The sequence below is a fragment of the Trachymyrmex cornetzi genome, unplaced genomic scaffold, assembly GCF_001594075.2.
Source record: "Trachymyrmex cornetzi isolate Tcor2-1 unplaced genomic scaffold, Tcor1.1 scaffold230, whole genome shotgun sequence".
Classification (NCBI taxonomy): domain Eukaryota; kingdom Metazoa; phylum Arthropoda; class Insecta; order Hymenoptera; family Formicidae; genus Trachymyrmex; species Trachymyrmex cornetzi.
Genome location: NW_017296957.1, coordinates 1,517,558 through 1,540,874, shown reverse-complemented (window position 1 = coordinate 1,540,874; position 23,317 = coordinate 1,517,558). Strand labels below are relative to the sequence as shown.

Sequence of the window (23,317 nt, the reverse complement as noted above, 5' to 3'; positions counted from 1 at the left end):
TGTGTGTGCTTGAGCGAAGTTTTCCTTTTTGATCAAGAAATACCTGCAATGAGAAACTTTGCATCGAAATGGAAATATTTGTTCAAGCAGGTGGAAAGATGTTTCCAACTTTCTAAATATTATCGAATGGCTTTTGCGTGCAAATCTTTTTTCTTTTGCATATTTTTGGATGCGATATAAGGAAAATTTGTAGAAGAGAGAAAAATAAAGAAAGAAAGATAAAAAATGATTCCACGTGCAGGTGGTACAGAAATGCAGAATTTTTCATTGGATCAATTTTTTGTTTGATAAAAGTAGTCTTTTTTGTGTTCCTTCGGGAAGATGTCAAAGCATTTTTCTATGTACGTATGTACCTTGCTTTCATTTCAACGAAGAATTCTTCTTAAAATATCTTCAAATTTTCTAGTTGTTTGAATAGTACTATTTCACATTTTATGTACATATGTAAGTTTAGTTACATAATTTCTTTAAGTAAGCTAAAATCTCTCCAAATTTTCTATCTCTTCGGTTAATTTACTTCTGTTCGTTTTTTTTTTATTGTTCATTTTGATAACCATATTCGCTTCAATTTGCAATAATTCTATCTCATGCACACGTATTCCGCATTATTACATATAACGCACAATTTTCTGTCTCGGTGCTTCAGAACGAGGCTTTCAGCCTTCAGATCACATTATATATCCACGTAGACTTTTTCTTCACTACCTTGCACCTTTATAAAGGGAAGATTGTGGATGCGGTAACTGGATACAGGAAATGACGCGTATGAAAGCAATCAGTCGCCGCCAGTTCGCCATTTCCGTGATCCTCGTTTATTGTATGATGTGTTGCATCGATCAGCCAGAAAAAAATCCCAATATGCGTTCGTCAACAGAGGAGGACACGCTGAAGAATATTCATAGAACTTTAGCAGTAACACAATGCCACGAAATTAATAAAAAAATATATGTGATTTAAATGCCGATTTATCGGTATAATAAAGTCTGTTTTCATAGTTGAGCTAGTGTATACCTTTGGAACTTAAATATTTATTCGATATTTGAATAAAGCGAGGAAAAAAATTCTAGTGCAGTCTAGTACAAGAATAAAAAACCGAACCATCAAAAGCTATCGGAGTTAAAAATCACTACAATCCCCGATGTGGGATGTGAGATACGGGCTGTTGAATTACAGTATTCGGGATGCGGGAATGGTAACATTTATTACAGGAATTATAAGATAATCGATTTCAAGTCTCTCTATTTTTCGTTTCTGTATTGCGAAAAATTACCTCGATATTAGTCTTTTTTGTAATTGTAATATAAATAAAGTTATTACTGCAATATTTTCTTACTTCATTTGATATTAATTTGCTTTCTATTAAAATTGAAATTATTATGTCAGAAATGTCGAAATATTATCTATTTTTTTCTCCTTTTTCTGTTTTATGCGGATATATGTATACAGTTTTCAACCCCGGAATGTTACTCATATTTTTGTTACATTAACATCCACATAAAAGACGAAAATTCATTCACATAATTAAAATTTTTTTACACTTTTTTATATTTACTTTACAAGTTACAAAGTAGAATAATTAAACACTGTTTTAATAAATAAAAAAGTGATAATATTAAACAATCTTTAATTTTTAATATATTATTAAAGTAAATGTAGTAATAACCATTAGTAAGCTCCATACGATTTTCACTAATGGTTATTACCACAGTTTTTAATTTCTTTAAAGTATGAATATATACATATGTATAAGCAGATGTGATAAGCGGAAAACTTTTCTACATCGAAATTTGCTTCTTCTTTCCTTCTTTTTAAGCCCTTTATCACATTTACTTTATCCGTTTATTTACGATGCACAAGCGTTCCGTATCTTGTCCCATTTGAAAACATTATCAAAAATAAGTGGCTCGCATGCGCCTTCCATTACGACCGTTCAGTCCTCGAAAAAAGGCCTCTTTTCAGTTCTGTCTCATTCCGAAAATTTACAGCATGCCATTCGTTCGCAAGAATGGAAACACCGTACTCGAGCTATAGCAAATCTGCCTCGCGACGTTTGCGACAAAGAGGGAAGAGCGTCATGTTTCGTCAACATATTTTTCGTAATTTAATGACGCGAGAAAACCGTGTTTGAGCGGTGCAGAGATAAAACATGAAACGTGAGATTAATGTGGATCCGTCCATATAGAATATTCGTGGTGAAGGAAATATCGCGATGCTCCTGATAAAATGCGTGAATATATGCGAAACGTGAAAATTTTTTAACGGGTTGACGAAAAATAAAATTTCAAAAATTACGATACCTATCAACATTTTCACGGAGAAACTACAATTAATGAGTCGCGATATATACGCTACAAATGTATAATTCAGCACAATTCAACAGTGGAAGAGGAATAGTCCGGGTAGAGGAATACGCGCGCGCCAGAAAAAAAAATATTTTTTAATTCTTGAATTTTATAATTTATATGAAGGTTGTAACGTTTTTCAATTGTTTAATAAAATGAAAAGCTAGTAAGATATTTATTTAACTATAGCGGATTAAAGTAGGAGCTATTTCCATTGTAATAACATAAAATTTTTGAAAGCATGCATTTATATGCAACAGAATATCAATTCATAATATTTTATCGTATTCATTCAGCACAGTAGAAGCATTGCACGCACTATAAACAATTTTAATTTTAATTGCCTTGGGTTGTTTTTTTGCAGTATTGTTAAATTACTTTATGTTTTCAGTCATATTTTTACATAATTATTGATGTATTGACGTCGTAGGTATAATAAATATCGTAATAAATAATTGTTTCATGAATATTCATTCAGAATAATAAATTGAAAAATGTGGGAAAGAATGGAGGATGATGCTTTATTTATCTTATTAGATTTTATTTATTATGTATTAAATTTTTATTATGAGAGAGAAGAAATTCACTTTGCTTGGTAATAGAATCTTCGAATTTTCATCACATGGACGTTATAGTTATGAAAGCACTTTCAGTATATATCGGCAATTTTATCTTATCTATTAAAATTCACCTCACCTAATATAATAAAATTGGTTTTTCGGGTTTGTTTTTATCATCATCAAATTGACATTGAATTAAAATAAAAAGGATTTTTTCAAAAAATTAACAGCATTTATTCAATTCATAACTAAAATATGATTGATGAAATTAAGATAGCGCATGATGTGAAAGTCATATTGCGTTATTTTGTTTCATATCGCTGTAAGTTATTTTAATCTTATTGATATTGAAATCTCTTTCCCAATCTCAGTCTTCCAAGATAAATCTCAACTCACATTTAACGTTTTCAATTTAATTCAAGCTTTTGTTTTTATTTCCTCGGTTTATATTTTTCTATACAGCTTCAGTTTGCGGAGTCAAATATGAAATTCATTTTATTCCATTTTAAATCAAATGTTCAATACATGTAACTATATTTGTATGTATAAAATTTTACAGTTATTGACGTATGTATGGCATATTTCAAAAAAATTTTATTTGCTGAAACGGAGATTGACAAAAAAAAAATGTTATAATATACTCAATTATATCAGAAATTGCACTTTTATATTTTTTTATTCACTGCATTAATTACTTGGTACCCGTAAAGTAATCTACAAATAAAATATACCTACACACATGTCATATAATTTGAAAATATTGGTTGGCACTAAAAGTTCCTTATACGATTTATCGAATCAGGTTGTTGGTTAACTGCGTACTACGTTCTCATTGACGTTAAATTTCATTTCCGACGTAAGCCGGTGCGACTACGACGTTCATGTGACGTCAGGGGTAAATGTTGTCAGAACGAGATGTTGGGGCTTGGATTTGCTGTTCAATCGACTCAACGTCAAACTTTATTGTTATTAATTACTGCGTGGGCGATCATCCATTAACCGCAAATGTATGCATGCCATGTTATGTATGTCGTAATTCACTGTATACGGGTAAATAGGTACAGCACGTTGGTAATATGGCGCAAGCTAAGGGCAGTAAAGATCACGTACGCAGATATAATAAGGTATCTATGGATTGCGAAAAGCAAAATTTAAAATCTCAATTTTGAAGTTACTTTCTCTATCCTGGAAAAATATTATATTTATTCCAATATGAGATTCTCAATTTGTCGATAATAGGTTAGTCTGATTCTATTTTCGTTCCATCAAACTTTATGACGGATTCTTTAACTTTGACGGGAAACTTTTATTGCAAACTATTGATGAAAGATCAACATTCGTTTTAAATTTGAAACGTGTGAAATGTAAAACCGTTAACGATTTTTTATTCGGTACGATACAAAATGAAAGATCAATATTTAATTACGTTCTCGTTCCCGTTTCCAAGTCCGATTTAATAGGAACTTTACTCTCGCGGGGCTTCTAATTACTTTGCACCTCCGGTGAAAAGAACGCTTTTTATCTCCATTTCTCTTTGTTTTTTTTCTTTTTATTACTAGTCGTTATTTAATTTGTCCAACTAGAATAATATCAAAGATGCAGCATGAAATATTTTTATCTATTCGAAACATAGTACATAAAATGAATGAATCTGTATTTATGTTTATTAAATGTATTATACTGACAGAATCAATTATTTTGCTAACAAATTATTTAGTGAGATTTTCAATAGTTTGATTTATATATATTGTATATTATGTTTAAAACTTATCTATTATATGTATATGAAATGTAAAAAAAATTCAAAAGACACTATAAAATACATTCTATTCTAAAGAGAAATTAAAATTATAAATCATCGTAGTAATCCAAAAATAATGTAAATAACATTAAAAAATTTTGTGATATTGCATTTTATAAATTTATTTTATTGAATTAGGATTTAATGACAAAAATGTTATATATGTAAATTGCAAAACTTATTCGTACAATTTTCTTATCATCTTGTCTATAAAATCGGGATATTTGTCGCAAGTATTGTTGAGACTCTTGAAGAAATTTAGAGGATGACAGTCGAAATATATGTATAATCTTACTTGCGATAAATCTTACTTGTCTGGAATTTGGTTGAAACGTGATCTCGGCGACTGATTTTCAAGAGGTTTCACTTGGCAGGGAGAAGCTAAATATAATTAGCCGATTAATTCTCCTTGGGATTTAAGGGGAGATCGTAGGGAAAAGATTAAGGGAAGGAAAGCACCGTGAAAGAAAAAGATAATTTTAAACCATGAATGTGCTATATACATGTATATGTTTGCGACAGATGCCCGTTCTTCTTAAATCCCACGAAATTCTATTCTGTAGGATCGGGATTGCACGATAAAACTCTTTCGCAAGGTGGATAAAAAAAGATTTCTTGTTTTCGCGTCGGAGACTATCTCTTTGTTTTACTAAATTGAATATTTCTATTCTATCGTCAAATCGGTAATTTATCCATTTTCTGTCGTAAATGTGCTAAGAATAAGTTTGCGTGCGTAGCGTGATAAATAGATATATTCGAGGGCAAAATAATCTAGATTGAGCTGGTTATAATATTGTATATTGAACGAGATAATATTTTTGCGAAAATTTTTTTCTATCACGGTACTGTTTTCGACGATTATTACAGGAAATTGCTTTCATAAATTACGTCTTTATTCTGTATTTTATGTATCTACTTCCACGCGAAATGATGAGAGTGATTTAAGCGCGCATTATTTAATAATTCTTTCTTTTTTTTGAAAATGACATTGTAAGATAAAACAGACAATTTTTAACTATATTATTGATATTATAAGAGAAAAATTTTTAGTATTTCTGATCACAATTACATGTTACTATAATTATGATTATGCTATAATGTTAGTAATAATAACTATATGTACAATTTTATCCACAAATATATATAATTGGCAACCGACTATATAAAATATGGTTGGTCTAAAAGTGATCATAAATTATAGTTAAATATATATTATAATAATTTCAATCATTTTTACAACAATAAGAACTGTAATTATAGTCATTTTCGGATTACCAACTATATAGGTATATATTTGTTGATAGCAGTTATATGTAGTTATTATTACTAATATTAATATATAGTTATTATTACTAACATTACAGCAATAATAATCAATCATGATAATTTATAAATAGTTACAAATACTTATAGTTAAAAATTTTTCACACATTGTTTGTGTACTATAAGTTATAATAGACGTAGGCACTATATCTTGTTGTCACTCAAGTTAACAGTTAATTGATATCAAACTGTAATAATTACATTCATAATTACCCAATAACAACGATAATTGAATGTTTGAATAACCACTGAATATTGACAAAATCACTTTTGACCACATGACAATTATCATTCTAAATGAAGAAATTTGATCGCCACATGATCGGGATATGACAGTAGAAATAGACGGGGCATAATTGCCGAAATTAGGATCTAGTTTACAGCTGTCTATTTCAGAATTTGACAGTAGCGAATTGGTCGTTATTCGAATGGATCTTGTCGAGAGAGTTTACGTGTTCCAATTTTACAAGCGACGGATGTAAGCGGATTAAACAAAGCGTTACTGAATTTGTGGGACACAACGAAGGCGTCGTGTCGCGAATTTTTGTTTCGCTATCGCTAGACTAACAAATACGTCACTCTTGTCATGATATTCACATTTTTTATTCCCCCGTCGCAGTAAGATCTCGCGATTTCTTTTTGTTTCCGATTTGATATTTATCCGCTGATGAAAGAAAATTTGAGATGAAGCGAACATACCCCCTTACGCTTTCCGGAGAATAATATGATAGCGAGACTGCGCGATATCTGCACGTTCCTTATTAGATATTGTTGCTGAGCGCGAGAGGGAAGCTTATCGATGATAAGCGTCGTATGGGGGAATCTTTATGAAAATGTAATGACAGTAAACGGGAACGAGGGACGTCTTTTCGTTGCTCTCTCCGATCGATCAATCACCCGTATCTACCTATCTATGCCAACTCTTTGTACGTGATGACACTTGAGGGGCAGATAGAGGGTTGAAAAGACTGTACTTCCCGCCTTTTCGTTCGGCCTGACGTTTGAATGGCATTTGGGTAGCAAGGCATTTAAATTATTTATTTTCCAACATTTCGTCTTGAATTTTACATTGCCTGAATGTAACGGAATAAAATCTGGAATTTTTATGGACTTTAGCAGAACTCAGGGATTTGAAATTTTACTTTTAAATTTAAATTCTGGCTCTTTCTGAAAATATTTAAAAAAAATCTTTTTTTTTTAATAATGCAAAATGTTGACAATCATTTAGCAATAAATATGTATGGTGGATATGTTAATAAGCGAGATATTTAGAATATGTTATTACGTGAATTATAATAATATTGATTACAAATTAATGCATATAATGTGCTATTAGCAGTGCCGTTTATTAATAAAATTCATCAAATTTAATGTTAGTACGAATATGTAAGTGAACAGGACGACTCTTCACTTGGCTGTCAGTACTTCAACTTTAAATTTAATTAAAATTGATGCATCGAAGGATGTCGATATTTACTCGCATTTATCGTTCATAATACCCGCGATAGGTAACGATAAACATCTCGTGGGAAAAAATATTTTCTATATCCGTACTATATTCCACGTAATATTTTCTCAAGCGTTTATAAAACGTTATATTGCTTAATAGCATTACCTTGCATGAGTTGATAAAATTGCTGTAGTATTGGAGGCGATTATTGTATTTTAAAAACAGATCATAATGATTTTGAACGAAGTAAAACTTTCCAGCAACGGAACACAGTCATACATTGTAATACATACACAGTAATACGTGTCGACTTGTAACTGAAATGTTGCTTATTAAATAATAATAAAGTTTTATTTATTTCACCCCAAAGAAATAAAAAAAAAGGTCTCACATACATCTATGTCTGAATATATCTGAATGTAGGTAATCTTGAAATCTCTTATCAGAGTACCTCAATCCTAGACAAATAAGTGAAATGTAATTTTTTTCGTGAAGTGATATAAAACGATAACACAATCGAATGTAGTATTTCAGCTATATACGATTGTATCTACTTGTGTCATTGTTGGAAAATATAGAATCATACGTTATATTATACAGTGTCGCCTGTATACGTTGCTGGAAAGCATTTCATGTTTTTATTAATATTAAAATTTAATATAATACACATGATTTTCCGATCCTTTAAATATACACGATGAGTTATTTTTATTTCGGATTAATTTTCATTACTTTAAGAAATACACAAAAATTAAATGATGGTTACATATATTTTAACATTTTTAGAAAGTATTTGTAAGATCGTGTATTTAAAAAAATTGTATATAAAAGTTATAATTAATTATTTAATGCTTCTAATTTTTCGAAGATAAGAAATGTGTAAAACACGAATAACACAATCATATATACTATACTAAAGGTTAACAAAGTGCAATATTTAGTTTATATTGAAAAATAAGAGGATGTGCTTTTAGGAGACTTATATCAATATCGGCGATTTCCTTCTTAAAAATGTAATTTTGGAGATAGAATTTGTTTATTCTGAATATTCCTCCTACTTAGGTCCATTTTCACAATATATAGTTACCTAAAGATTAAAGGTCACCAACAGATTCATCAATGAAATTTATTCATGAATTTCTTGATTACCTTTACTCTCTAAATCTGAATCAGTGGATAATCATTAATTACCCAGTGGCATACTTTGCACTAATAATCAGTGAAGTTCAATTAAAAAAGGAAGAATGTTTGAGCATTATATAACTAAAATACTGATACTTTATTTATTGAATTAAAATATTGATATTTGCACGTTAATTTCAATCTTCCAATACCATATTCATTGAATTTAAGCACTAAAACAAGTTGGATCACACAATAAAGATTAACTAGGTTAGGAATCTCACATTTAATTCATTGATTACCAGTGGCATATTTGGCACTGATATCAGTGATTATTCACTGATTAAAATTTAGAGAGTACACTGAGAGAAAAATGTTTGGTATTTGTAATTATAATTACATATCACTATAATTATGATTATTACTGCTATAATAATAGTAACAGTAACTATGTATATAGTTCTACTAACAAATGTATATAGTTGGCAACCTAAAAATGACTATAATTATAGTTGTTATAACCATAAAATAGTTGAAATTACCATAAAAACGATTCGAGTGACTATAATTTTATAGTTAACATATATTTGGGGACAATTATAAAAAATATGGTTGTTCCCAAATATAACTATAAAATTATAGTCACTTGAATCATTTTTATGGTAATTTCAACTATTTCATGGTTATAACAACTATAATTATATAGTTATTTTCGGTTGCCAACTATATACATTTGTTGGTAGAACTATATACATAGTTACTGTTACTATTATTATAGCAGTAATAATTATAATTATAGTGATATGTAATTATAATTACAAATACCAAACATTTTTCTCTCAGTGTAGAGTCTAGATCGGGTAGGCAACTTTCAAGACTATTTTTAGAATTTGTATGAAAGATAATCTTGTCATAATAATATCTTTAGAAAATGTTGGTTGAATATATAAAATATATATTAATAACGTACCTTATCACCTTGTTGTAATCCCGCTTTCTCGGCGGGGCCACCCGGCACAGTCCATACGATGCACGCGAAGGTGCGCCCGTCCGACCCAGTCTTGCCGCCTACCACCCTCATGCCAAATCCACGCGCTGCAACAAAGGGATGTGGGCTAAGAACGAAGTACGTATGTGAAAAGCAATATTACACCGCAATTTCCGCGGATATATCCTGTCTTCGTGGGTAGGATTTGCGTCATCGAGATAGGAACACACCGGGCTGTACACGTGTCGCACGTCGGCGTTGCGCCGCCCGCTTTGAAGAGAAACGCAGTTTATATGTTTCACAGCCATGTAACTCGCACAGTTTCCCCCAATGTTCTCCCCACAGCAGAATTCATACGTATTCGCGAGTGTAGTTGAAGCTACAACGTCAGGGTCTAGGAAAATAATTAACGCCCACGCTCGCTGTAAACGCGAGCGGTAATTGCACCAATTGTTGGGGTAACAATGTCACGTTGTTAGCGAATCTAATGCGTATGCGAGTGCTTGTAATTTAGGAATTTAGCTTTGCGAATTATTATCCGATTATTGATATTTCTACTTTTATATAGAAGATAATTTGGGAAATAATAAGCTTTAAGATAGTCAAGTAGAACGTTTATTAACTATAAAATCTTCAGTATTACATATATATATATATATATATATATATATATAATAATTTTAATAGATAATTTTTTATTTTGATCTCTGCAGTATCATCGCACACTGAGAGAAATGTATAAGTATGTGACTTACAAAAATTTTCTTTTTAATTAAAAAATTTTATTCTAATCGAAAGGAAAATTTTAGTGAACTAATGGAGAATCTACTCTCTAAATCTGAATCAGTGGATAAACACTGATATCAGTGCCAAGTATGCCACTGGTAATCAGTGAATGAAATGTGAGATCTCTAACCTATACCTAATCTTTATTATGTGCTCTAACTAATCTTGTTTTAGTGCATAAATTTAATAAATGTGGTATTGGAAGATTGAAATTAATATGCAAATATTATTTTAGTTATTAATGCTCAAATATTCTTCCTTTTTTAGTTGAACTTCACTGATTATCAGTGCCAAGTATGCCACTGGGTTAATTAGACTATCCACTGCCTGATTCAGATTTAGAGAGTATAACGTTATGTATTATTAGGATGCATGTTCTCTCTTCTAAATTCATTTAGGCTGACAAAGCTATTTCAAAGCCGTGTTTCGCTGAATTCAGCGATTAAGCGCACTGAAATACAATCTGACATGACCAAACCAATTTCGAACTATCGGCTCTAAGGATTTCGTAACATCTGGATAAACCCTCGCACACTACGATTAACTATATAGATTCGACAGACAATCCCCCTTATTACCGACAACCGCAAATTCTCCGAACTCTAAGTGGATGAAAACTTGTGTGACGTGTCTGCAAAGTTTTTGAAATTACTTGAAAGTCAAGCAGGAACATCGAAATTCTTGTTCTTTTATTTAATTTGATATATCATGCAGTTTTAAATGTATCTATATCAATCGTTACGGTTTAACAGAAAAAAATTATAGAATTTACTATATTGATCTCTCTCTCTCTCTTCTTCTCTCTCTTCTTTTCTGAAGAGTGTTAATTTTTATGAAAGCAGAAAAATTAATAGATATCCTAAAAGTAAAATAATAAGAAACATAATTTGAGTTCTAATTGCAATATTTATACAAATATGACAAATATAAATTTGAAATTCATTTCGAGTATATTTGCGAATTAGTTTTCCATTCCCAGCAGAAATTGAGTTTGTTGGAATTGACACACAAATTAATGTAGTCGCAGAATTGTAGAAAATATCGCACAGTCGTAACTGTTCTCAACCGAATGACGGATTGATCGCGTTTATATCGAGAAAATATAAAACAGATTGAAAGTTTTGAGCTATTTGTGCAAATAATGAAATAATTAATCAATAATTTACCTCTATCAATATTTTAACAAAAAAAAGCTACATGCGACGAGAATAAGCAAGAGAAAGATACAGGAAGGAAACAATAAAAACGGAGAGATTTGCCGATAATAGTATAACATTCTCAATTTTGGCTCTCCCTGTACGATGGTGATAAAAAATTGATTGCCAAGTTGACTTCTCATACTTTTACACGTGGCAAATTATCGTCTGCAACAGAATTTCGCTTGTTCCTCACGTCTACATCGTAAAAGCGAATTTACAGCATTTACCAAGTTTTCTTGTAAATTTTGTAAACTGATTGTAAAAAATGTGTAAAAAAATTTATTTCGTTAATAGATTTAACAAGATAAAATGTTGAGAGTATTGCTATCCGATTTGAAAATATTATTTACCTGATATTATACCTACTACTTTTTTCATTCAATTTAAATCTCTCCATTCTCAAGTTTTAAAATTTGTTTAAAATTCTTTATGTCAAACAATTTAAAATTTGAAGAAGATTTAGACATAAGAATAGGTTAATTAATATCAGAGTAATTATGGAACACATGTTTAATGCAAAAAAAAATTTTTTGAAAGTATCTACTATAAATGGATCCATTTACGTGGAGATTCAATTAGAACTATAATTTCGAAAATTATTTAATATTTATTGTCTATTATTGATAATTTTGAACGAGACTAAACTATTAAATATTAAAAATGACTAAAATCCGTTTCAAGTATTACTTTAAACATTTATTTTTTATGTGCCGGAAAAACAGGGGAAAAAATTAATATATAAATGATTAATGGTGTGTGTTCACATTTGAATTCGACATACATCTTTCATTTTGATATTCCATTTGTGGAAAATATCTTCTTTCTTTTGATGATTTCCACACTCATTTTCGACAGAGCTAGTAAGGTCGTGTTACTAAGTAAACGACGTGGGCGTAATATAAGGATCCTTGCCGGAGAGGCGATGACAATGTGGGTTGAAAGGGCAAGAGAAAAGGGTTGAGACGTCGGAGGAACAGTTTGATATACGGCCAACAAACACACGAGCGTATAGAATGAGCTCTTACGTCATTTCTCGGTATGCATGTTACGTGCACAGCCAACATCTTCGCTTTCTACACGTCTAAGCCTCCCTTATCGGCCGTGTGCCATTCTTGCGCGTTGCCGGTAATGGTATTGTCCCTGTATATTAGCATGAGAAATCCGAAACGCGCGCGCGAGGAGAACCACTTAATTAAGTGTTATCGTACTAGCCGCTCGTGTAATTTCGTTCTGATATGTACGAATTAATCCTGTTGTTGTGCCGCGCACATAATCCTGCCGTCCTTTCGCATGCTCGAATCGTGAGGGAACATTCAGCAAGTCAATAAACTTCAATGATTTTAGATAGACGTAGCTTTTCGTAACTTTTTAGCAATTCTGACAATGTAGTGTAAAGAATAAAAGATATAGATTATAGAAATTAAAAATATTTGTGAAAAATAATATTTTCGTTATATAATAGAATAGAGCTTGTTTGTCCATTTGCGATAGTGTTTATGTTTCTGAACAGCATATCGAATATTTAAAGATTGTACTCTCAAGAAATAATTATGATTGTATAATGTAGTTGTAAGCCCGTCACTGCAAAGAGATATTGTTTGCTGTCGTAAATTTACATATTAAAGTTGAACTTTGGAGTAAACCTCATAGAAAATCTATGAGCGCTCTACCTCATAGAACATCTATAATATTATAATCTATAATCTAGATAGTATTTATATTTGTTATCTTTATGATGAATATAATTTGCTTTTGCTTATTCAAGTAAATATTATTTGAATTTTCAGGAAACTAATGCTAGTTCACAATGACTCGTAGAAACAATATCAATGAGTCAGCGAACGTACGATGGAATGAAATCATCGCAGTTGACTAAGAGTCAAAAACGTCATATATTTGAGATGAATCGAGTTAAAGCCTCACGTCAATGTCCCGTGGTCGAATCAGTCAGGGTTTTTAATTTTGGCAGTCATCAAATATCAATCCTATTCGACGAATCGGTTGTCATTCCGAGCTATCGTATATTGATCGACGTGCAAATCTGCGTTTGTATAAACGTGACTTTAACAAGCTATGACATAGACGTAAGACGCGACGTTGTACCATTTAATTGATCAACGTCATTGAATTCTCGAGCGCAGCGAGATTATCTGTTAATGCTCTGACGAACTAGTTAAGGAGAATCTCATTTACGCCAGGATAGAACTCTAGTAGTAATCCGGTTAAAGGTTTCGCTTGCATGGCGTTATAATTATCAATAACCATTAGTTATGATGAGTTATGATCTGTTATGATCGATTATGATCAATTCATGGGTGCATAATTTTTTTTTCCTTTATGAAAATTCGGAAGAATTGTATTTTATTATTAAATTTTTGTTTTTTAATGTTTTGATTCTTGAATCTATCACCTTCTGAATTTATGAATACGCCTGTATAATGTTTTTTAAATGTGATACTGAGGAATATAATTAAATATACTGAAGAAGTTTTAAACATATTTTAAGCAAAAGATTTTTAAGTTTACTTAAGCAAAATTTGGCAAATTAAATATGTTTGAGATCCTGTTGCGAAACGAAAAGAAATACAATAAACGCTTGAAAATGACCAAGCTAATTAAAATTCGTGTTGGTGTTCAACAATTTGCAAGAAGCGCGATTTAATTACGAGTAACGCACAAATTGCATAATTATAGACTACGTGCCAGCTCATTTATACGCGTTGCTCTATTGCTTGCGATAACGATGTTAACTCTGAATTATTATTATTATCATCGAATTACTTTGTGAATGTGTAAAATGAAATTAAAATTTAATCATAATTAATATTAATACTTTTTTCTGTTTAGTTTATATTGTGATATTTGTCAAGAAATACCATGTTTTTTTGTTAAAATTGAATCAAAATTATATACACATGGCAAACCATGTTGCTGGATGTGAAGTTGGAAAGAATAGAGGAATGGCCGTGATAATGGGAAATGTGTCTGTTCATAGCCACAATAGCGTACCTGTTGCGGACAGTTCAGAAGCTCGAGGCACAACTCTTTTATAGATCTCATTTCTAGACAATTTTTTCTTATTTCCTCGACCCTCTTTTACTCCTCCTTAGTCATCTCACCAACTTCGTGGAATTTAGTTACTATTCCGAATCAACTTGGCGAAATGTTGAAAGATTAATACATGATGTTTGTATTTTGCAAGAAATAATTTATTAAATTTTGTATGACGTTTAATAATGTGATAATGTCAACAATAAGACTTTTACATACATATATAATAGATATTTAATAGTTTTTTTAACTGCCTTGTAAAACAAAACAAAAATAATTTGATTCGCATATTCTCACAATTTTCTGTAATAAATGCTGCACAAAAAGATCTTGCTTCGGACTCGTGTAAATAATAATAATTATAATAACAGCTTTCATCTACGCTTGCAATGTAGTACACGTAAACTCGTACTTTTTCTCGCCCGTCATTTCCAGTAAGTTTGCCCTAGTTCGCGCCATTGCCGGTTCTCCGATCCTTGAGGGCAGATAGTTCTCAATGTTCAAATGAGAAAAAAGTTCTTTTAACGGAAATATTAGCATTTGGTTGATGATCTTCTTTGAGATACAGCATTGTTGAATGCAAACGAGCGCTTGATAATTTGGAAATATGTATAAAGCAACAGACAGACTTGAGATGAATCACAAAAAAGAATAATACTCATACCTCTCTGCCTCTCTCGGATGCTGCTTTCAGAATAAGAGAATGTGGATAAAACATTGCTTACTTTTATAAAATAAGAACGCGTTTTATATTTTACAGCCGATCTAATTTCATGTTTTATTAAACGTATATATTTAATAAAATTCGTTCAGAATTGATTATAATATAAATAATGTTTATAAATATTTATAAAATTTTCCATCTTTTTACATGTGTATATGCCACATACTTTTTAAGAATCTCTAAACCTCGCTTTGAATGTACCTATATGTATGTGTGTTGTTACTTCTTTCACAACTGTATTAAAAATGCAGTATGGGATCTATCAAGATCCATTTTCATGATGACGTTATCAAACTGATGAATGACGCGTTTTATGATTATGCGTCTCAAAGTAACAGTTTAAATGCATCATGTCGAGATTAGAGACTGAGTCCTCGCGCGCAATTAAACCTTGGTGGCAAGTCCATGTTTTTCCGCTCTATTCGTCGACGTCGTTTAATTATAATTATTGTATGAGTGAAATAAATCGTCTCCACCTACTACTGTTTTTGCGCGAAGTATAACGATGTCACGCGCATGGAGGCGACAAAGCGAGAGGCGTTCCGTTTTAAATTACAGTTTGCAGCAGCGCGACACGATAACTCATACTCTGGAAAACGTGACCTACGAATTAATTTGCATTGTTACTAAGGTTTACATGCGAGCGTCGTCACTCATGAAGAATTTTTAGTTTTGCGTGTCTATCGCAAATCGGTCCTTTTTTTATCGCTCGCTCGTGAGATATGTGAAGTTAGCTACGACATTCTAATAATATGAGAAGAAACAATTATAGTTTCAGTAGCAATTTTTATAGTTTAAATATTTTTTTATAGAAATAAAATTCCGTACTTTTTATACTAAATTCAAAAAATGAAAAAAGTGCGTTAACTTCGCGAGTTTAATACAACACTTCTCTCTTTAAAGTATGAGAAAATAAAAAATTACCACTTTTAACACAATTCCCGTCAGTACCATTTGAATTTTATCATTGAGTGTAATTTGTAAATACCATTATTAATTTTATATACTTTATATTAATAAACAGAACATTTAGAGACAAAGTATCGTGTTGATTATTTACTGCAATTTTAGTAGTAAATAATCAACATGACACTTTACGGTTTTTGTTAGTCATCGTGTCTTTGTTAGTAGAGTGTAGAGCAAGTTATTCTGTGCGTTTTCTTTCTCTCTCTCTTTCTCTCTCTACAATTATTTTTAAACTAAATTCTGACTATTACATGTTTTTAAATAACTTTTTAATCTTTGAAGCCGGTACGATACTTGCAGAAAAAGTGTTGTGCTGGTTATTTATTGCATTGCTAGCATTCTTGATTTTAATTAGGGATATGTCATCTTCGGATCGATTCATTAAAAATCTTTTTTTCAAAAAGATCGCTTTGAAATAGTCCTATTTGTTAAAAAAAGAAGTGATTCTTTAAAAAGCGATTGGTTTAAAATTGCTCCTTTTAGTTAGAAAAATAAATTTTTTGTAAAATAGATTGGTTTGAAATCATTATTATCGTATAGAAAGATCTTTTGAAGATTGGAATAGTCGTAGTTTTAATAGAGTTCTATGTTTTAAAACTGTTTTTAAGTTCAAAGTTTTGGCGGTTGTATATTTCAAAATCATTTTGTAATCTCTAAAGTCAGTATGACACTTTCAGGAGAAAAAATGTCATTGATAATTATTTATCACAATTCTAGCGATAATTTTCCTTGTTTTAGTAAAATTTAATTCTCTAAAATTGCGTGTTTGGCATTTCGCATCGAATAACATATTGTATGCGTTCATCATTCAACAATTATATCGATTTAATCCTTTAATACTTACGCAATTGCATTTTAACCACGAAGATCAAAATTGAGCTTGTAATTATTGTACATTATATCGCTTTTGAGGATAATCATGGATCTGCATCGGTTATGGAATAGCATATTCTTTGGTTGTTAATGTATCGATTAATGCTCCATGTTGAACAACAATGTACTAATTTATACAATATAGATTATTAGATTACATTTATTAGATTGAAAGATAACATTATTCGATTGAAAGATAAAATATTGAACTATTATATACTTATAATATAGAAATTACAAAATGTTTAATAATCTCTTCTACTGGATTGTCAAGAAAATTTTGAATTACCCTTCGAATTTCACATACAAATTTATTCAGCAATAACGACAATTATTCCTGAAAATAAAGATCATCATGTTAAAAAACCATTTACCACCAATCTGCTTATAGCTGCCGGATTTGGTCTCGGTGCCATTAGTCTAGACGGCATTGTAGTCCTATACCGACGCCGTTTTTATCTTGCATCGTTTATTTACGTTTGATCTGTTTCGCTCAATGAAACATTTTTTAAGAAGACGATTTAAAATTGAGCAAATTGGGATAGCTTGTCATGAATTCTTCGCATTTAGAGACTCTAATCTATAACAGAGTCTAGCCACGAGCGTAATTTTATCAAAATCCTACGAGTTAAAAATTTAACTTATGCTGTTTTATTCTTAATTAAAGTTATTCTTAATAAAGTGAAACAGTATATAAGTTAAAGTGAGATAGTGTATATACTGAGAAAGGTATATATACCTTTCTCCCTCGCAGAATTTTGACAAAATTATTTGTAACGAGACTCTGTTACAGGATTTCTATTTGCACCGAAAGAATCCAAATGATACCAAGACCAAATCTGGTAGCTAGCAGAATAATAGACGTCGAGCTGGCACAGCCACTTTGGCACAATCAAACGAGACCTATACCACATTTTTTGCTATTTTTTTGCTAATTTTTTTCTCTATTCCCGATTTTTTTGCTCCAGATTCGCTAAAATCCATGATTGTGTCAGTTTAAAACTAAAGTTAGCGCAGCCGCAAACAAAAAAAAGCAGCAAATAAAAAGTCAAGTACATATTCTGAAGGGCTATTTTTTTGCTAATTTTTGCTCTATTCCCGATTTTTTTACTTATTCATGGTTGCCACAGACCTGGAAAACCGGGAAAAGTCAGGGAAAAATATAAAAAAGTCTGGAATTTTAAAATTTCCTCACAATTTCTTTAAATAAATTGCTCTTATTCCAGATAATTGTTATAACTTTTTAATATTATATCTGACGTTTATAATAAAATATATATGTTCAAAACTTGCACGCTTTAAACAATTTTAATAAAATAATTAAAATTTATATTTTATTCAGTATTTTTATTTGATAGTTCTTTTTTGTAACTGCATTCTTTTTTCCAATACTAATTTATTTTTTGTTGGCTTGAATTTGCCCAAAATTTTAGTATGCTGCTAAGCCTTTTTTGCGTTGTTTTTAATAATGTAGGCTAACTGGGAAAGTCAGAGAATTATAAAATTTATTTTCTGTGGCAAAAATTGTTTAAGTAAAAAAATTCGATTAAGAGTGTGGCTGTGTTGGCTCGCGTACAAGAGTAAAGTACATTAAAGCAATTAATTGCTGGGCTCATTTTTAAAATGTTTGTAGAATTAATTGCTATAAGAATATCGAAAATCGAAATTTTTTGTTCACTGTTTAAATCGAAAAATTCGACCAAGAATGTGGCTGCGCTGGTTCGCGTACAAAAGTAAAATACGTTAAAGCAATTAATTGGGCTCATTTTGGTCTTAAAATGTTTATAGAATTAATTGCTCTAAGAATATCCCAAATTGAATTTTTTAACTTAAACATTGAGCAAAAAATTCCGATTTGCAATATTCTTAGAGCAATTAATTTTACAAACATTTTAAGACCAAAATAAGCCCAGCAATTAATTGCTTTAACGTATTTTACTTTTGTACGCGAGCCAGCACAGCCCCACACACTCTTGGTCGAGTTTTTCGACTTAAATAGTGAGCAAAAAATTCCGATTTGCAATATTCTTAGAGTAATTAATTCTACAAACATTTTAAGGCCAAAATGAGCTCAGCAGCTGATTGCTTTACTCTTGTATGCGAATCACACTCTTGGTTGGAATTTTTTGACTTAATGAGCAAAAAAATCGTAATAGAGCCAAAAATTAGCAAAAAAAATAGCCCTTCAAGAATATGTACTTGATTTTTTATATGCCGCTTTTTTTCTTTGCTGCTATTCTAACTTTAGTTTTAAGCTGGTACAATTATGGATTTTAGCGAATCGGCTGGAGCAAAAAAATCGGAAATAGAGCAAAAAATTAGCAAAAAAATAGCCCTTCAGAATATATACTTGATTTTTCATTTGCTGTTTTTTTTTGTTTGTGGATGTGCTAACTTTAGTCTTAAGTTAGCACAGTCATGGGTTTTAGCGAATCGGCTGGAGCAAAAAAATGGGGAATAGAACAAAAAATTAACAAAAAATAGCAAAAAAATGTGGTATAGGTCGCATTTGATTGTGCTGAAGTGGCTGTGCCTGCTTAATAGACGTGAATAATAGCGAATGATTATTGAACATAATAATTTTTATTTTGAATAATTGCCGTTGTTTCTGAATGAATTTGTATGTGAAAACTATTTTTGTGTGACAGAGTTTTTCAAAACTTTCTTGACAATCTAATGTTGTTACAAAATCATCTGAAAAAGCCAGCACACACATATCAGATTTCAATAAAATTTAATATTTTTAGAATAAATATCGAGCAATTTTATTTACAGTTGTAGATATACTATCGTACGTTATGTATGAGTATAACAAATAACATTTAGTATCCCTCTATATGATTGTCATACCAACTTTTTTGCGTTACATCAATTTTAATAAATAAAATACAAACGAATGTGATTATTATATAAAATTGTTTTTTTTTTTTATGATAGCATTGACGTTTAGGATATTGGGTGTAAAATTTGCATATCATATGTCAAATACTGTATCCAGTGTATTGTTTGTAATATTATTCATCCTATTATTTCGTGCGCATGTTTTCGATTAAACAGCCCTGATAATATTCGCCAAAACTGCCACGGCAAATGTCCCCATTTCTCGTGATTGAATCAAAACAGATTCCTACGTATCCATATAGTCAACCTGTTGATCGTTAATTCTAGACATCGTTATTCCTTATAGTGCGTCATTCGTTGCCATGTTCTGTAAAAATATTTAGCCGCCACACGACTAGCGGATCACACCTGCAAATTGTTTGTTCTATCGATTGTTACCTATAAAAATATTCTCTTGCGACCTTTCATGCAAGATTAATCGGCAAAAATACAGCTTTATAAAATTCATTGATTTTCTTCCAGCTATATGCATGTCTTTTAAATTAATTTATCAAAATAGAAATTTTTTTGAAAATAATAAAAAGCTCCGTTATCATACAGCTTTAAATTTGTATAGATTTGTTAATTAATTGTTTATAATTTAGGAATTATGGACACCTAATAAAATGAGATTAATCATTTTCTATTTAGGAAAATTTTGCTTTATCTCACGCGAATTCGCTTTTATGAAGTCTGTTAGATACGGAGTCTCAGTGAGAGATCATGTCAACGGAGAAGTGATCGACACATACGTATTTGGATATGCGACGAAGCCGAGCGGTTTACAAACGGACTTGTAAAATACACGGGACATGTCCGTTTGCGTTAATGCGTCGCTTCTATATTGAGGCCGCGACGAGATAGAGAGAGAGAAAGAGCCGATCGATTGCGCCGAATATCGGCGCACCTTGCTGAGAGCACAGCTGCATTCGTGGTGTCCTGTGATTTGCACGAAAAGCTATTATTCGGAGATAGATGTGTGCAAATGCCGGCAACTGCAATTTGGATTCGTGCGCGGCGGCGACAGGTCTTTCTCACGCGCTACACACCGTTACTATTTATGAAACGTTCAAACCTATGGCTTTTCATATTCGCGGTTTTCGTTGAATGTCTGTTTGTCGAGTTCCACTATAGTTTGAAAAGATAGAAACGTTTTTTGCAGAGAAAATATCCGATTTTTATCCTCGTGTTGAATTTTTACTGCTAGTATTGATTTAGTTTTTACATTGAAAATTGAACAAACAAAGGTACACAATTTTTAAGATACTGCTTATTGGTCGTCTTTCTGTTTTAATAAATATCAAATAAAGTATAAAATATATGCCAGTATTTAATAATGATTTCAATTAATTTATGGGATTTTTTTAATCATCTTATTTCCGATTAATTCGATTGTAGATACAATGATGGCACAAATACGGATATTATATCCGTATTTGTTTATCCTCCCGCGAGTTATTGCCTTGTCATCATTCATGGAGAAGCTGTCATTGCGAAATTGTGGCTTGGAATTACAATTGCATCCAGTTACATCCAGTACGTGTATTACGTATCATCGCGCTTAATGGCTTTCCCTTGGAATTGCACAAATCGAGAAGTGGTACCATCGTTATTGTGCTTTCTGTGTAGTTATAATAGATTAGTTGTTGATAATACCGTGAGATTAGTAGGTGTTGTTCCATGCGTAAGGATAAAACGATGTATAAATGGTACCATAGGGAGAAACATACATTTATCATATTAGCAATCTGCGAAAGCTTTGTTTTTACATAATCGCAATTATACATACAATAACAAGCGATTGAAAGAATGATTGTAAAAACAAAACGCATCTACTAAATTAAATAAAAGATTAATTAAAAAATTTCAGAAATGTTTTGAAAGTTGTTTGTACATATTATTAATAAATGACAAAATTAAAAGATTTTTATTTTACTTAATAATCATATTAGCTTTGAATTGAAATTACAATTATTTATTACAAGTCAATTAAATGGAATTTGATTACGTATAAATAACCTTTACGTAATGCCATATAAGCAGCAGCAGTGATGAAAACCAATTATTTTCGTGGAATGCAGATTAATAATTTCATATCTAATCAATGTTGACTCGATGTTGGATTATCTGTTTTATATCGATAAATCATTTAATATATATATCATCTTAAATTTTAACTTGTTTACCTTATGAAATAAAATTTAAAAAATTGTTTGTATATTTATTTTAAACGAATAATGCGAGCTACACGACGAAACTGGAACACACTATTATGAAACTGGAACTGTAATAGTTCATAAATTCTACTACGGTGCGGTCGTCACGGACGGAAATTTCATGTTATTAAATAAATGCATTAACTGTTCTAAATATTAGCGTACATATTAATATTTGATTACAGTGCTCGCAGTAATTGTATAACGATGCGAAATTCGCGAGGCTAACGAATATATGTAAATAATAGAAGGTGAGGCACGAATCGATTTAAATTACCTCCCATTGCAGATAGGAAACATTCACAATAAGACTTAATCTCAACTTTATAACTCAACATATAATTTATCAAAAGAGCTTTATAAAAATGATTAATATAATTGATTTAATTAGAATACTATTAAATATATTGAAAACGCTCTTTTATGTTGTTAAAATTCTGATAATCTTAAACAATCTGTTTGAATGAGTTCGTTGTAATTACGTTGGCGAAAATATAATCGGTACAAATTTCTCCGGTAACCCTTGCTGTGTGTCACCGTGTCAAAACGGAGAAACGACGAGTACTCACGGATGTGTGTTATAGAGGAAACGAAGCGTCTGAATGCGCAACGAATAATTAAACGTCAATCGCACGCCTACTACTCGTCGAGTGCAGGCTTAGAGCCGTTGCTGCCTCTGTCTCTCCCATCTCCGCTCATTTACCTGGCTATTTACCTAACGCATATGCATGCACGCTGTAGCAGTAGCTATTATATAACGGTTGATATAACTGTAAGCTGTCACCCATTTGGAGCAAACGGTTGGTTACATTGACAACCTTCGTGCGAAGGCACCACATTTACAAACGTGTTGTATAGTATGATACGAGATCGGATGATATGTGTAACGATAATAAGTCAAGCGATGATATGGCAACGCAGCCATGTTATTAAACGGTTTTTCTCGGAATCTAGATCTAGTTTTATTCTTTTCTTTTTAATTAAAAGCATACGACGTAATCTTGGATTTAATAATTCTTGGAATAAACTATATGTA

At 31.2% G+C, this 23,317-nt stretch overlaps 1 protein-coding gene across 1 annotated transcript in view; it reads right to left on the bottom strand.

Moving 5' to 3' along the window:
- The window catches only part of Fife (regulating synaptic membrane exocytosis protein fife), a 182,279-nt gene that overhangs the window by 40,746 nt on the left and 118,216 nt on the right, over window positions 1–23,317 (bottom strand). The window contains exon 12 of the mRNA XM_018507283.1: window positions 9,569–9,693. Within this exon, the coding sequence (XP_018362785.1) occupies window positions 9,569–9,693 (125 nt within the window). The remainder of the gene's footprint in view (window positions 1–9,568; window positions 9,694–23,317) is intronic.